Source organism: Somniosus microcephalus, chromosome 12 (assembly GCF_052327205.1).
Source record: "Somniosus microcephalus isolate GS21.2 chromosome 12, FLI_Smic_1.0, whole genome shotgun sequence".
NCBI lineage: Eukaryota > Metazoa > Chordata > Chondrichthyes > Squaliformes > Somniosidae > Somniosus > Somniosus microcephalus.
In genome coordinates this window covers 29,097,809-29,112,900 of record NC_140998.1, presented here as the reverse complement: position 1 = coordinate 29,112,900, position 15,092 = coordinate 29,097,809, and the positions used below count along the sequence as shown (strand labels likewise).

The 15,092-nt window shown below is 46.6% G+C and overlaps 1 protein-coding gene across 1 annotated transcript in view; it reads left to right on the top strand.

Moving 5' to 3' along the window:
* The window catches only part of LOC147109099 (latent-transforming growth factor beta-binding protein 2-like), an 817,740-nt gene that overhangs the window by 586,530 nt on the left and 216,118 nt on the right, over positions 1 to 15,092 (top strand). Inside the window, exons 19-20 of the mRNA XM_086002712.1 lie at positions 8,449 to 8,568; positions 10,101 to 10,220. Of these exons, the coding sequence (XP_085858838.1) occupies positions 8,449 to 8,568; positions 10,101 to 10,220 (240 nt within the window). The remainder of the gene's footprint in view (positions 1 to 8,448; positions 8,569 to 10,100; positions 10,221 to 15,092) is intronic.

Here is a 15,092-nt window from a genome sequence, read left to right as displayed (position 1 = left end):
CTGCCCGCGCTCTGTGGGCCCTGTGTGGAGGTGTGCGTGCGCCGTGCAGCGCGAGCGCGAATCAAGCGCAAGCAGTTTGCAGTGAGCCCAGCCAGCCTTTACCAAGATGGCTGGCCGCTGGTTCGGAATCGGGCCCAGCGTGACGGCCGGTGCGTAGCTCGGGCGTGGCTGGCAAGGAGAGGCCCCGGCTTCAAGGCCTGAGGCCTGCAGGCAGCAGACCTGGAGAAATGAAACAGATAATGGACTCATTTATTACACACAAATTATATAATGAGTTAGTTGGGCTCCTAAGTACCAAATTTGTGGTGGATAAAATGCCCTCCACACACAGACAAACTGGGGAAAAAAAATCAAGGGAGGAATCAAGATGGTGGCAGCTCAGCTCGGGTCAGAACGATTAGGCCCGCCCACACACGCAATGTGACGCACCGATTGGTCAACCATCAGGTCACTGAACTGTAGGATTGGTAAATCGGCACGTCACTCAACTGTAGGATGGCCCGCACACGCAATGAACCCGCCCCCATGACGCAGCAATTGATCGACCATCGGGTCGCTCGACTGTACGATTGGTCGACTTTCACGTCACTCGATGCTAATGAATGGATAATGAGCGGAATTTTGAACGTTTTTTGGATACCGTGCGCGCAATTTTTGTCCGACCGAAAAGTAAATACACTTATGACCGTTCTGGAATCGTAAGCTTTTTTTTGATGTAAGGCACATGTAGGTACGCTCTATAACGTGAGAGTGTATAGCTGGACAGACAGAAGGACAGAAGTACCGCTTGATAGATAGATAGATAGATAGAGAGATAGATAGATACGTGAGTTGAATGAGAAACAGTAGTGAACTCAAGTGGCCAGGCATCATTCAGCAGCACTGGAAGAGATACTGACCCTCTTGTAAATACCCAGCCCTGAGGGGGTATAAACTCAAGGATCTTATTTGAATATATGAATATATCTGTGGAGTGATGTATAATGAGGGTGTGGTTTAGACCATGAGCCCTGGAGGAGCTTTGCTCCATTCTACAAGAAGATCCGGAAACTTCCTTAAGAACTAGGACAGCTCTTATTGTGACTCAGACGATCACTACAGCACTTAATTTCCTGGCCAAAGGGCAGCAAGCACCTTTTTCCAGGACAATTTACTGTAAAGCAATTTGCATAAAGCAAGTCATCAATGTCCTGTTTTGGCAGGTGAGCTCAGTTCATTGCATTTGGAGCAGAAGAAATACAATGAATCTAGGCCATTAACCTTTGTTAGATCGCAAAAGTGCTCTGAGCTATAGGGCTGGATTTTGTCAATGGAGGCGAGTTGGAAACGGGGCTGCTGCTTGTCGTGTCAATGTCCCGCCTCCATCCTCGCCTGACCATTCAGAGGGATTTTCCCCTGATTGAGCTTGTTAAACCCGCCCGGCGGGCTCAGCAAGCCAATTAGGGAAGAAGTCACTGACAGATCACGTCAACGTCAGACATGCTATCTGTCAAGACGTCTTGAAAGAAGAAATGACAGTGTTTGACAGCTCTGTGAAGCTGTCAAACACTGACATTCTCTTGAGTTTGATTAGTTTGTGTGGTGAGGACTGAAAAACCATTGTAAAAAAGTAAATTTCAGATGTCTGATGGATCGGAGGGTCCATCAGCCATTACCTGAAATTGACATGGTGGATGTCCGCTCTCCTGATCCAGCATGGCTAAAGGCTACAGAAATAAAAAAAGGTAAGTGAACACTTTTTTAAACTTATCACTCACCTTGCATACTTACCACTCCACGCTTGTAACCATCACTCACCTCTACACCTTACTTCCAGGTGCCTCCGACCGCCGCAGACCTCCTCCACGTCTCCTCCAACCCGGCGGGGTTCTCCGAGGTCAGGAAGCCTTCACCTGTGAAGGTAAAATGGCACTAATCCTTTTTTCTGCCTGTTAACTACCTGTTAACAGGCAGTTAAAAGAATTAAAAGCCTCTCCCGCCTCCAGGAGACGGGACCCAAAGCTACACATCTTCCCGCCTCCTGGCAAAAGGGCACGGAGGCGGGATGGGGAAGGGTTTGCCACCCGCCCCCAATTTCTCCGATTTTACGTGCTGTCCCGCCTCCATGCCCGCCTCCTCGGGGCTTGGAAAATCGAGCCCATAGCCTGCACTCATGAGACCCGGCTGTCAACTATGTGAACCAAAAGGGATTTCACTCCAATTATAAGAATAAAAGAAATAGGAGCAGGAGTAGGCCATTCGGCCCCTCGAGCCTGCCCCACCATTCAATGAAATCATGGCTGATCTGATCTTGGCCTCAACGCCACTTTCCCGCCTGCTCGCCATAACCCTTGACTCCCCTGTAACTCAAATATATGTCTATCTCCGCCTTCAATATATTCAATGACTCCGCCTCCACGGCTCTCTGGGGTAGGGAATTCTAAAGATTCACGACCCTCTGAGAGAAGAAATCCCTCCTCATCTCCATTTTAAATGGGCGACCCCTTATCCTGAAACTGTGCCCCCGAGTTCTAGATTCCCCCACGAGGGGAAACATCCTCTCAGCATCCACCCTGTCAAGTCCCCTCAGAATCTTACATGTTTCAATAAGATCACACCTCATTCTTCTAAACTCCAATGAGTATAGGCCCAACCTGCTCAACCTTTCTTCATAAGACAACCCCTTCATCTCTGGAATTAACCTAGTGAACCTTCTCTGAACTGCCTCCAATGCAAGCATATCCCTCCTTAAATAACGAGACCAAAACTGCACGCAGTACTCCAGGTGTGGTCTCACCAATGCCCTGCACAGTTGTAGCAAGACTTCCCTACTTTTATACTCCATCCCCCTTGCAATAAAGTCCAACATTCCATTTGCCTTCCTAATTACTTGCTGTATCTGCATGCTAACTTTTTGTGTTTCATGTACGAGGACCCCGAGATCCCTCTGTACCGCAGCATTATGTACAATTAGTGTATAACTAAAGGTGCAGTTTTCTCCACATCAGTGCCCACTATGCAGGGAGCCTTTATGATCCTTTCATCCTATAGTAGTCCAGTGTTGCCACACTCTTTCACTATCAAGAGGAAGGCAAATGTAAGAAGTCACACAACACCAGGTTATAGTCCAACAGCTTTATTTGAAATCACAAGCTTTCGGAGCGCTGCTCCTTCTTCAGGTGAAGTGGAGAAATGCATAAAGACACAGCTTATATAGTCAGAGAATCATGTCAGATGTTTACAGGTAACCTTTCCAACTGCCATTTGTCACACCTCGGCAGAGAGATAATCACAGCAGTCAAAGGTGTGAATGGTGTCCAAACAGGTCAGTCAGGGAAACATTACATCAAAGAACAATGAGGTGGGGTCACAAGGGGTCAAATATTGCAGATGCTGGGGTCTGTATGAAAAACAAAAAAACAGACAAAAAACATTTTTTTTGGCTGGAAATCACAGCAGGTCCGGCCGCATCTGTGTAGAGAGAACAGGCCAATGTCGACTCGAGTCTGGATGACCCTGCATCAGGTGGGGTTACATGTAGCGTGACATGAACCCAAGATCTCGGTTGAGGCCGTCCTCATGAGTGCGGAACTTGGCTATCAGTTTCTGCTCGACGATTTTGCGTTGTCGTGTGTCTCGAAGGCCACCTTGGAGAATGCTTACCCGAAGATCGGAGGCTGAATGTCCTTGACTGCTGAAGTGTTCCCCGACTGGGAGGGAACACTCCTGCCTGGTGATTGTTGCGCAGTGTCCGTTCATCCGTTGTCGCAGTGTCTGCATGGTCTCGCCGATGTACCATGCTCCGGGGCATCCTTTCCTGCAACGTATGAGGTAGACAACGTTGGCCGAGTCACATGAGTATGTACCATGTACCTGGTGGGTGGTGTCCTCACGTGTGATGATGGTATCTGTGTTGATGATCTGGCATGTCTTGCAGAGGTTGCTGTGGCAGGGGTGTGTGGTGTCGTGGTCGCTGTTCTCCTGAAAGCTGGGTAATTTGCTGCGAACGATGGTCTGTTTGAGGTTAGGCGGCTGTTTGAAAGCGAGTAGTGGAGGCGTGGGGATGGCCTTAGCGAGGTGTTCGTCGTCATCGATGACATGTTGAAGGCTGCGAAGAACATGGCGTAGTTTCTCCGCTCCGGGGAAGTACTGGACGACGAAGGGTACTCTGTTGGTTGTGTCCCGTGTTTGTCTTCTGAGGAGGTCTATGCGATTTTTCGCTGTGGCCCGTCGGAACTGTCGATCGACGAGTCGAGCGTCATATCCCGTTCTTACAAGGGCGTCTTTCAGTGTCTGTAGGTGTCCATCGTGTTCCTCCTCGTCTGAGCAGATCCTGTGTATTCGCAGGGCTTGTCCATAGGGGATGGCTTCTTTAACGTGGTTAGGGTGGAAGCTGGAGAAGTGAAGCATCGTGAGGTTGTCCGTGGGCTTGCGGTAGAGTGAAGTGCTGAGGTGTCCGTCTTTGATGGAGATTCGTGTGTCCAAGAGGAAGGCATGTCTAGCTTCTTGAAGACCAGGGCTACCCAATACTACATGACTTCTAACATCACTAAGAAAGACCACAAGTGAGATGGAGGAATACTACAACAAGGCTTATATCCTCACTCGAACTGAAATCAAACAAACCATTGGCACGCTGAAGAAAAGATACAGATAGGTCTGGGAGCTTCCCCCAATATGCTCCCAGTGTTCTCCAGAAAATTGTAGTGGCCTTCCAATTTTGCTCTTCGAAAAGGACTGGAAATTCGGAGTCCTGAGAAGGTTGACAGAGCCAGAAGCCAAATCCTCTGAGACAGAGAAACTTGGACATGAGGAAACAACAGTGTCGCAATCAGCTGCTGGGAACAAGCTGCAAGACAAACTAATCAGAGACTTACAGTAATATCTTACTATATAACTATACAACATCTGTAATAACCAGGATGCTTCACATCATTTAAATATAAAACCCCTCAGAATACTCATTAAGTGCTCATCATTAAAAGCAGAAGTCCCACGAGGGTCCAAAGTCCAAAAACATCTTTTCCCATTCCCGTGCAACTTTTAAGTTTCCAACAAAGCAATCATGATCATCATCAATATTTCATCTTCAACAAAAAGCAATTGAGATTTCTGGAACTTCATAACTGAAAAGTAACTGCGTTTCACTGCTGTCCACTCCCCTTGTGCCGCTTTCTAGTGTTCCTCTGCCCTGTTGGCACCATAGCTTTGCCTTCCTGCATGCTGATTCTGCTTTAAGAGCAGTCCAACTTTAAATCCTCTAGCTGTACTTTCAGAAGGACTATTCCACTCTCCCAGGCACAGCTTACCAATTACTGGCGGGACTCAGACCTTTGTCTTGTCCAGCAATATTATATAATAATAATTGAACCCTTGGATTTCCAATGGGGCCAGAGAGCAGGTGGAAGTCCCACCCCACTATACTTCCAATGGCAGATTGCAGCACTCAGAATTTTGGGGCCTAAGTTTTTATTTAACCAGAAAAAAAATCTGACCCTAAACTTCAGCAGCACCGACGCACTCTATTTCAAAGCTGTCCGGGTCCACAGTTCCATTTCATCCTTCGACTCATCTGACGCTTCAACAAAAAACTTTTTTTCTTCCTTTCTGATGTCAAGGATCACAAGCTTCATCAACTCGTGGACACCAACGCCCCCCCAGAACCTTCATCCCCGTTACTTTCCTCTGATCCCATCCCTTCTTCCAATCTCACCCCCTGCCGTGTTTTCATTATCCCCTCTGACCTTTCCTTCTCTGACCCCGAATGATCAGTCCTCAGCAAAGGCCTGAGCTTCATCCCCTTACACCCCCATCTGAATGAATTTCGAGCTCGGCACGATGCTGAGCTCTTCTTCCGTCGCCTTCATCTCCATGCCCACTTCTCTGGCCAGGAGTCTTCATCCCGCACGGCTGATCCTTTCTCCCGCTTTCTAAATTCTCATTCTACTTGGACCCCTCCCTCTGGCCTGTTACCCTCTCTAGATCTTTTCATTGCTAACTGCCGACGTGACATCGGCCGTCCCCATTTCTCTGCTCCCCTCTCTCACTCCAACCTACCTCCCTCTGAACTTGCAGCACTCCGTTCTCTCTGATCCAACCCTAACATTATCATTAAACCTGCTGCTAAGGGTGGTGCTGTTGTTGTTTGGCGAACCGACCTCTACCGTGCGGAAGCTGAATGCCAACTCTCCCAATACCTCCTCCTCCGCCTGGACCATGACCCCACAAGCAAACATCAAGCCATTGTTTCAAAGTGTGTCACTGACCTCATCTCCTCTGGAGATCTTCCCTCCATGGCCGCCAACCTCATAGTCCCCAACCCCGCACAGCCCGCTTCTACCTCCTTCCCAAGATCCACAAACAGGACTGCCCCGGTAGACCCATCATTTCAGCCTGTTCTTGCCCCACGGAACTTATCTCTTCCTATCTCGACTCTTTTTTCTCCCCTTGTCCAGTCTCTTCCCACCTACATTCGCGACTCTTCTGACGCCCTCCGTCACTTTAACAGTTTCCAGTTTCCTGGCCCCAACCGTCTCCTTTTCATTATGGATGTCCAATCCCTCTACACCTCCATCCCCCACCAGAACGGCCTTCGGGCGCTCCGTTTCTTCCTTGAACAGAGGCCCAACCAGTCCCCATCCACCACTACCCTCCTCCGCCTGGCTGAACTTGTTCTCACATTGAACAACTTCTCCTTTGACTCCACTCACTTCCTCCAAATTAAAGGTGTTGCTATGGGAACCCGCATGGGCCCTAGCTATGCCTGCCTTTTCATGAGATATGTGGAACATTCTTTGTTCCAGTCCTACTCAGGTCCCCTCCCTCACCTCTTTTTCCGGTACATCGATGACTGTATTGGTGCCGTTTCCTGCTCTTGCCCTGAACTAGATAAGTTCATTCACTTTACTTCCAATTTCCACTCTTCCCTCACCTTCACATGGTCCATCTCTGACTCTTCCCTTCCCTTCCTTGACTTCTCCGTCTCCATTTCTGGTGATTGGCTTTCGACAAACATCCACTACAAGCTCACCGACTCCCACAGCTACCTGGACTACACTTCCTCCCATCCCGCTTCCTGTAAGGACTTTATTCCATTCTCCCAGTTTCTCCGTCTCCACCGCGTCTGTTCTGATGATGCCACCTTCCATACTAGTGCTTCCGACATGTGTTCCTTTTTCCTCAACCGAAGATTCCCCTCTACCGTGGTTGACACGGCCCTTGACCGTGTCCGTTCTATTTCCCGCACTTCTGTTCTCACCCCTTCCCCTCCCTCCCAGAACCACGATAGGGTTCCCCATGTCCTCACCTTTCACCCCACCAGCCTCCACATTCAACGGATCATCCTCCGCCATTTCCACCGCCTCCAACGTGATCCCACCACCAAACACATCTTCCCCTCACCTCCCCTTTCTGCATTCCGAAGGGACCGCTCCCTCCGCGACACCCTGGTCCACTCCTCAATCACCCCCAACAGCCCTTCTCCTTCACCTGGCACCTTCCCATGCAAGCGCAGGAGATGCAACGCATGCCCTTTTACCTCCTCCCTTCCCACGGTCCAGGGCCCCAAACACCCCTTCCAGGTGAAACAGCGATTTACTTGTACTTCTTGCAATTTAATATATTGTATTCGCTGCTCACGATGCGGTCTCCTCTACATTGGGGAGACCAAACGCAGATTGGGCGACCGCTTCGCGGAACACCTCCGTTCAGTCCGTAAGTGTGACCCTGAGCTTCCGTCGCCTGTCACTTTAATTCACCGCTTCACTCCCACTCTGATCTCTCTGTCCTCGGGCTATCACATTGTTCTAATGAAGCTCAACGTAAGCTCGAGGAACATCACCTCATCTTTCGATTGGGCACTTTACAGCCTTCTGGACTCAACATCGAGTTCAACAATTTCAGATAATTATCCCTGCCCCCATTTTTCATGCAGTATGATTTTTGCCATTCCCATTTGCAACATTTTATCTTTCCTGCCTCTTACAAAAGTACAGGGTGTTCTTTCAATTCCTTCCTCCCCTCCCAACCGCACCGCCACCCCCCCCCCCCCCCCGTCTCTGCACCTGCTTAATATCTGTTACATCTCCAGCTTTTTCCAGTTCTAATGAAGGGTCCCAGACCTGAAACGTTAACTCTGTTTCTCTCTCCACGGATGCTGCCTGGCCTGCTGAGTATTTCCAGCATTTTCTGTTGTTATTTCAGATTTCCAGCATCTGCAGTATTTTGCTATTATATAGAAATAAGAGTTTGTTGTGTCAAAACAATGGAGCTCAGAAAAGCTTGGATTTCAGGCTTGAATTTGCAGTTGTACAGTATTTAGTAATGCATTGTCTAGTGCTGCATATGAACCGCAAAGAAATTCTGATTTCAGACATTGTGAATTATCATATCCCACAAACTTTTACATTATTGTTACCTACATAACTGTGTAAACTTAATCCTTTGTTTCTCTGATTTCTCACTGCACAGATATAAATGAGTGTGAGCAGGCCAACTTGTGTCAGAGAGGACATTGCACCAACACCCCAGGTTCTTATCGCTGTGACTGTGAAGAGGGTTACATAATGACTAGACCAGGACAGTGCAATGGTAAATAAAATCATCGACTGTGATCTAATAGTGAATTGTATCCTAGTCATTGTGGAATAAATTTAATAACTATTGAGATCAATTTCAGGTGATGTTAGTTAAAATGGAAAATGAAACACTACAGTCCTCTTCCCTGCTCATCCCATTTTTCTACTTTAGATAGTCCTTTTTCTGCCACACCTCTTCCTATGGTTAATAGAGTTGGAACTGGTTGAGCATGGCCTTTCCCATAGTCATGACCATAGCTATTTTGCCACTCAGATCAATTGAATGGAGATGTACGTCTGCAAGGCAGATGTGGTCCTGTTAGTTTTTTCTCACCCTCGTCCCAAAATAGAACATTTTATTACCATACAGTAGTTCATCAATTGAGGAGCTGAAAACTGTCAACTCTGGCTGAGGAAAAAAAGTAAGTTTGAGCAAGAGCAGCAGCTAGAAAATTTAGATTGATGAGATTGGGTAAAAGTTCAGTCCTCTACCAGGTCGACTGACCCACTAAAATTTGAACATTATGTTATAATACCATTGCAATTTAGTATGCAAACTTGAATGCATTTGATTGGGGGAGAGAAGCAAAAACCTGTACTGTATATTAGCCCAGAAATTCCGTTCGCAGTCCTCCTGTGGGCGGAGGGCTACAATTTGGAAAAATCTCCGCCTGGACCGGCGGGCTCCCGGGAGGCGCAGAGTTCCGTTGCTGGGCCTCTTCAAACTGCTGGTGTGCAGGGCCCACGTATCCTAGGGGCGCAGGCGGTTCGCAGTGTCCCTGGGATCACGTGGGCCATGGGGAGCCAATCAGAGCAGAGAATCTCCATTCATAGATTTGACAGGAAGATGTGTCAAATCTATGAATAGAGATCACCCCCAAAACATAAGTAAAACTTCAAATACATTTTTTTTTAATGACTTAAATTACATAAATTAACTTTTAAACAAAAATTTAAATTTTTGAAAAAAATAACGTTTTTAACGAGGCAAAAAATAAACTTACCTTTCTTTAAAGTATTTTAAAATGATAAATCAGTGGGAAAATTTTTTTTTTTTTTTTGCTTTCTTCAACTCAGCCTGGTAAAAGCAGGCCTTGTGCCTTGGAGCTGCCGGCTGTACGCCTGCTTTTCCAGGCGCAGCTGTTTCAGACTTACCTGGACTGAAGCACTGCTGAAAAAAACAGAAGTTGCAGCCGTACGCACTGCCTCTCCGGCACAGGCGTTTGAACTGTCAAGCTCTTTCTTCACGAAACGGAAGTTCCGGTTTCCAGCGCATGCGCAGTGCATGCCTAAAACCGGCATTTCCGTTGGCCCTATGGGTGAGTACACAGCGCGTACACACCCTTAGGGAACAGAATTTCTGGGCCATTGCACAAATTTGAGCAACTATGAATATTTTTCTGTTTCTTGCTTATATCATGACGCCGTCGTCTTGGGCTGTGCTTTAATGGCTCTGTGAACAGATGGACAATTTTGTCATGAATCTCAACTTCGTCTTTAAAATGTTTTGGGAAAACTGAGCTCAATTTTTGACTCATTTAACAGATATCGATGAATGCCGTAGTCCTAGTACATGCCCTACTGGAAAATGCATCAATACTCTGGGCTCCTATGAATGTGTCAGCTGTTCGGCTGGATACAGAGCAATGAATGGAAGATGCCTAGGTAAGATGCATAAAATTAAATTGTTTGCCATTGTCATTCTTCAATAATGAACCACAAATCTGATATCTACATCCAGAACAGACAGTACAATTTGTAATTTTTGTAAGGCAGATTTATTATTTGAATTCTGCCTGATATCCTTGAACACATGTTTAGCTTGTTAGTGTTGAGCAATTAAAATCCTGTATTTGTTTTTTACTCTGTAATGGATTTGATATGTGTGCCAAAACAAAGCCTATTTTATGATCTATTGATAGTGGTGTCATATTAGTAATGGAAAAAAACCAAAATCTGGCCACTTATTATATTTAATAGAGTTCAGATAAAGTTTGTCATTTGGAATTTACAGCAATCTTTTTTAATTGGACTAAGTCTCTTGCATTTAGAGATAATAATTCATAGTGAAATGTGCAGGTGGAGACTATTTGGATAAATGTTCCATGTCAAGCATTTGGCTGAAGACGCAGCTGATGAACTGGTCAACTGAACAGCATTATTGCTTAATTAGGCAACCAGTATACCAGATCTTCTGTCACAATGATTATACAGTACTATTGTACACCAAACACACAGTACTCACAGGGCCTTGTTTAGAAGGAAATCATCAGTCCAATAGTGCAGCACATTGGTGAAGCTAACAAACTGTTGCTTGGAAAGGCAGGACTCAGATTCATGATGCATCTTTGGGTTTAGCTAAGCTGTCAGAGGGAAGTGCGGAGCATAGTTAAGGAACCACTGCTCCAAGGGAGTGAGGGGAAATGAACAGCAACAACATGTATATTTAACTTTTTTAACATAATGTTGAAAGTTGCTTCACAGAAACATAGAAGGTCATTTTAACCCCACCCCCTGCCCCTCTAGTATGGGCAGGACAGTTTCGGGGAGTTAAATTGTTAAAAATAGGAAACCCTACCTCAGCCCACCGCGAATGTGCCTACTTCTGGGTTCACCGAGTCAGGTTTGAGGTCAGACAAGTAGCAGCTGAAAGGAGGCGGGAGCTGCCAGCTGCAGCAGGCAAGTGCTTTTCCAGCATTGCTTGTGAGCCTCCCCGCGATCTCTCCACCCCCCCCGCGATCTCTCCACCCCCCCGCGATCACTCCGACCCCCCCTGCGATCTCTCCACCCCCCCCGCGATCTCTCCACCCCCCCGCGATCTCTCCACCCCCCCGCGATCTCTCCACCCCCCCGTGATCTCTCCACCCCCCCACAATCTCTCCGCCCCCCCCCCCGCAATCTCTCAGACTCCCCTCCCTACGATCGCTTCCCCCCATCACCCCATATCTTCTCGATTGCCAGACACCATCCCCGCCTGCTGTCTTGTAGTACTGCCTTTCCTGCCCTGCAGCCAGCCAGCCTTCAATTTGGCTGGCTGCTAGGCGGGAAATAGAATAAGTAAATTCTAATGAGGTCCTGCCTTTATATTCAGCTGGACCTCTGTGTTCCCGGTATTTCTGGGTTTCCTGGCCACTGACAGGTGCCCCTTCCCCAGGCCATAATAAAAGATTGATTGTCAAACCAAAGAAGGAGAATTTAGGAGGGGTGACCGAAAGATTCATCATAAAGGTGGGTTTTAAGGAGGGTCTTAAAGGAGGAGAGGGAGATAGAGAGGCCGAAGGGGTTTGAGGAGGGAATTCTAGAGCATGGTGCCTAGGCGGCTGAAGTTATGGCCGCCATGGATGGGGCTAAGGAGGTAGGATGCAGAAGAGATTAGAGTCAGAGGAATGGAAAGTTTGGGGTGTTGGTGCTGTAATGCTGGAGCAAGTTACAGATAGGGAAACACAAGGCCATTTAGAGATTTAAACATGAGACCAGAATTTAAAAATTGAAGTATTTGGTGACCGGGAGCCAATGTAGATCAACGAGAACTGAGGTGATGGGTGAGTGGGACTTGGTGCAGAACAGGAAGCGTATTTTTGGATGAGCAGAAGTTTACGGTGGGTGAAAAATGGGCAGCCAGCTAGAGGAGCATTGGAATAGTCGAATCTAATTTCAAAGAAGATTTCAACAGTAAATGAGGTGGAAGTAGGCGGGAGGGAAAGCCAACTCAAAGTGGTCTCAAGACCAGCATTGACAGAGAATCAGGAACAAGTTGTCCACTTATATATTGTCAAGGAATGGTGCGTAGCATGGGAGGCCTAAACAGTAGAACAACAATAAAGAGAAAGTAGAGTTCATAAAAAAATTTGGAAGGGTAACTCAAAAATATATAAAGCTTTTCATTCAATGTATTAAAGTTGATTATTCAATAGCAGTAGATGTCAGGAATATTGTAGTTCTTTCCATTATTGTAGTTTATGGTAGTGAATATAATCTGCTACATTTGTGTATAAAGTGTATAATTTCTTAAGCCAAAATTTCAGGTTTATTTCTATGAGCTAGTTTGTTTTAAGGTAATAGTTTTGCAGTCAGTACTCTCATTCTGATCATTACAGATGCTTATCTATTATTTATAATAATTATTATTGTTATTGCCTATTTGTGCATTTATTCTGTTGCATATTCAACACTAAGATAAGCTAATTTACATCAAATATAGAACATAATTACTCCAAATTTGTTTTGCTGATTAGCACGCTTTTTATCTGCTCCTCTTATGATAGGTCAAAAATACGTATTAAAAATGGGGGGATTGATTATACAATGAAAGGAATGCTTTCAGTCACGTTTTGTTTATATAATAAGGTGCAATCCTCTTTTACCAGGCCTCCCAATTTCCATGGGTGGTGTTGTGTTATCTGAATGAAAGATCAGCAAATAAGGCTGGTACAAAGTTTAGGTGAGAGATTGTTATTCCATGGAAATGTCTGTACATGCAAGGGTTTATTAGGTTTGCAGGTTTTGTTCTTTGGAGGTTTAGTTACACCTTCAGGTGCATGGTGTTTTCTTTTGTTTATGTTACAGTATTTTTCATTGTCACTGGTATTTCCATTCCAATATGATTGTGAAAATTTTGAGCTCAGTAAGATTTAATAATTGCCATATGATCAAAAATGAGGAACTGCATACTGTATCCTCTTCTCACTTAGATAATGTTGAATAAGGGCCTGAAAGATTATTCCACAAATTGTCTCTGCATCTGGGACACAGGACAGAAACAAACTGCGATGATGAAAAAAAATCATCACTGATGTATTTCAGAATCAAGCTTTTAGAACTGAGCATTCCTTCTGAATAGATGACATTTATTGTAGTAGAAATATGATTAGTGCAGAAGTAATAGGGCTGAATGAACATCATAAAGCGAAAGAGTGGTGGCTTGGGACCTCAGCCTAACCCACTGAAACAAAACTTATCTCAACTCTATAAGGTGCTATTTGCTTCTTCAGCTTGTCGCAACTTAGGTTTGATTTTAGTGTTTCCACACTGTTACTGAAAGAAATCTGAATCGAAAGGAAATAGCTGTTTTCCCTCACTTTTAGGGAATGTGTGATAATGCCTTTTTAAAAGATTTGTTTCATGTGTTTTTTTTTTGCTTTCTGGCCACCACAGATTTTGTTTAAACCTGCATTTCTTGCTTCTGACATTTTATTTAAGTAAAATTCCCAATAATTACTGTTTATTTGAACTGTGGGTCAGGCGGGGTGAAACATGCACCATTAACTTACACTTGTGAATGCACCCAACTGGAAAATCTGGGCTAGTGTCTGAGAAAATGACGAGGGAGACAGAGTTGAAGACAAACAGAAAGATAGGGAGATGTAAACTCAAAGGCCTAGAAATTCAGTGCCCTTAGCGCCGATTTTGCGGCGCTAGAGGGCCTAGCGCTGCAATTGGCGCCGGCGCCGAAATTGCCTGGGGCCCTTCCGCCGCGGTAGACCGGTAGCGCTGCGCCGGCACCGATGACGTCATCGGTGTGCGCAGCGTCCCGGTTGCCATGCCGACGGGCCCCAGCGCCGAAATTCAGTTGCGGCCGCCTCGCCCGTGGCAGCCGCAACTAAGACTCTGGCAACAGAGTCTTACATGACTTTGCGCCGGCGCATTAAAGGCACCGCGGCGGCCGGCCGCTTTCCCGCCGGCCGCCTGGCCGCAGCTCCCTCCCCGGACTTCCCCCCCCCCCCCCCCCCGGAACAGAAGCAAGCCCGGCACTTGTCCGAGGTGCCGGGCTCATTTTTAAAAAGATTTTTGCGGGCCGCGGCCGGGTGCAGGCAGCTCCTCCTTAAGGGAAGGAGGAGGCCTGCACTTCCCGAACCTGCCGCACCGCAGCGGGCGCCGCAGCGCCGGAATAGCGCCGATATTCAGCGCGTAGCGCCAGTTTTCAGGCGCAAACAGCTCTTAGCAGCGCCGGCAGCCGTTTGGGCGCAGAATTGGTGAATTTTGGGCCCGACCAGCGCGACTTAGCTCCGGCACTAACTTCCGGCGCTAAAGCCCTGGCTGCGCCAAAACTCAATTTCTAGGCCAAAGAATTTGAGAACAGGAGACAAGCAGAAAAACAATTACACAAAAAGATTTTTTATTGCCTGGGGACGACGCGATTGTAATTCAATTCGTTTCTCAAACAATGCTTTCAAATATTGAGCATTAAAAACTGACAGTTTTTTTTTGCTGATATTAGGGGCTGGAATTCGCTATTGGGGCAGTTTTGCCTTTGGAGGTAGGTTATGACGGGACTTCCATCTGGTATTCTGACCGCTCCCATTTATCTGGGTTGGGGTGGTCATTAAACATGCAGGCATGTCTCCCGACGGTATCTCCACCACACAGGGGCAGCCTGATGCCGCTGGACAGAAATCCTTGGCAGTGCTGCAAAGAGGCATCCATTGCAACACCAGAAAGGGAAGGCGACGCAATTACAGGAGGCAGAAGCAACCTTGAAGAATTCTTAATTTTTTTTTTTTAAAAGGCTGCGTCTTCTTCTGGTCCAGGTATGGGGGC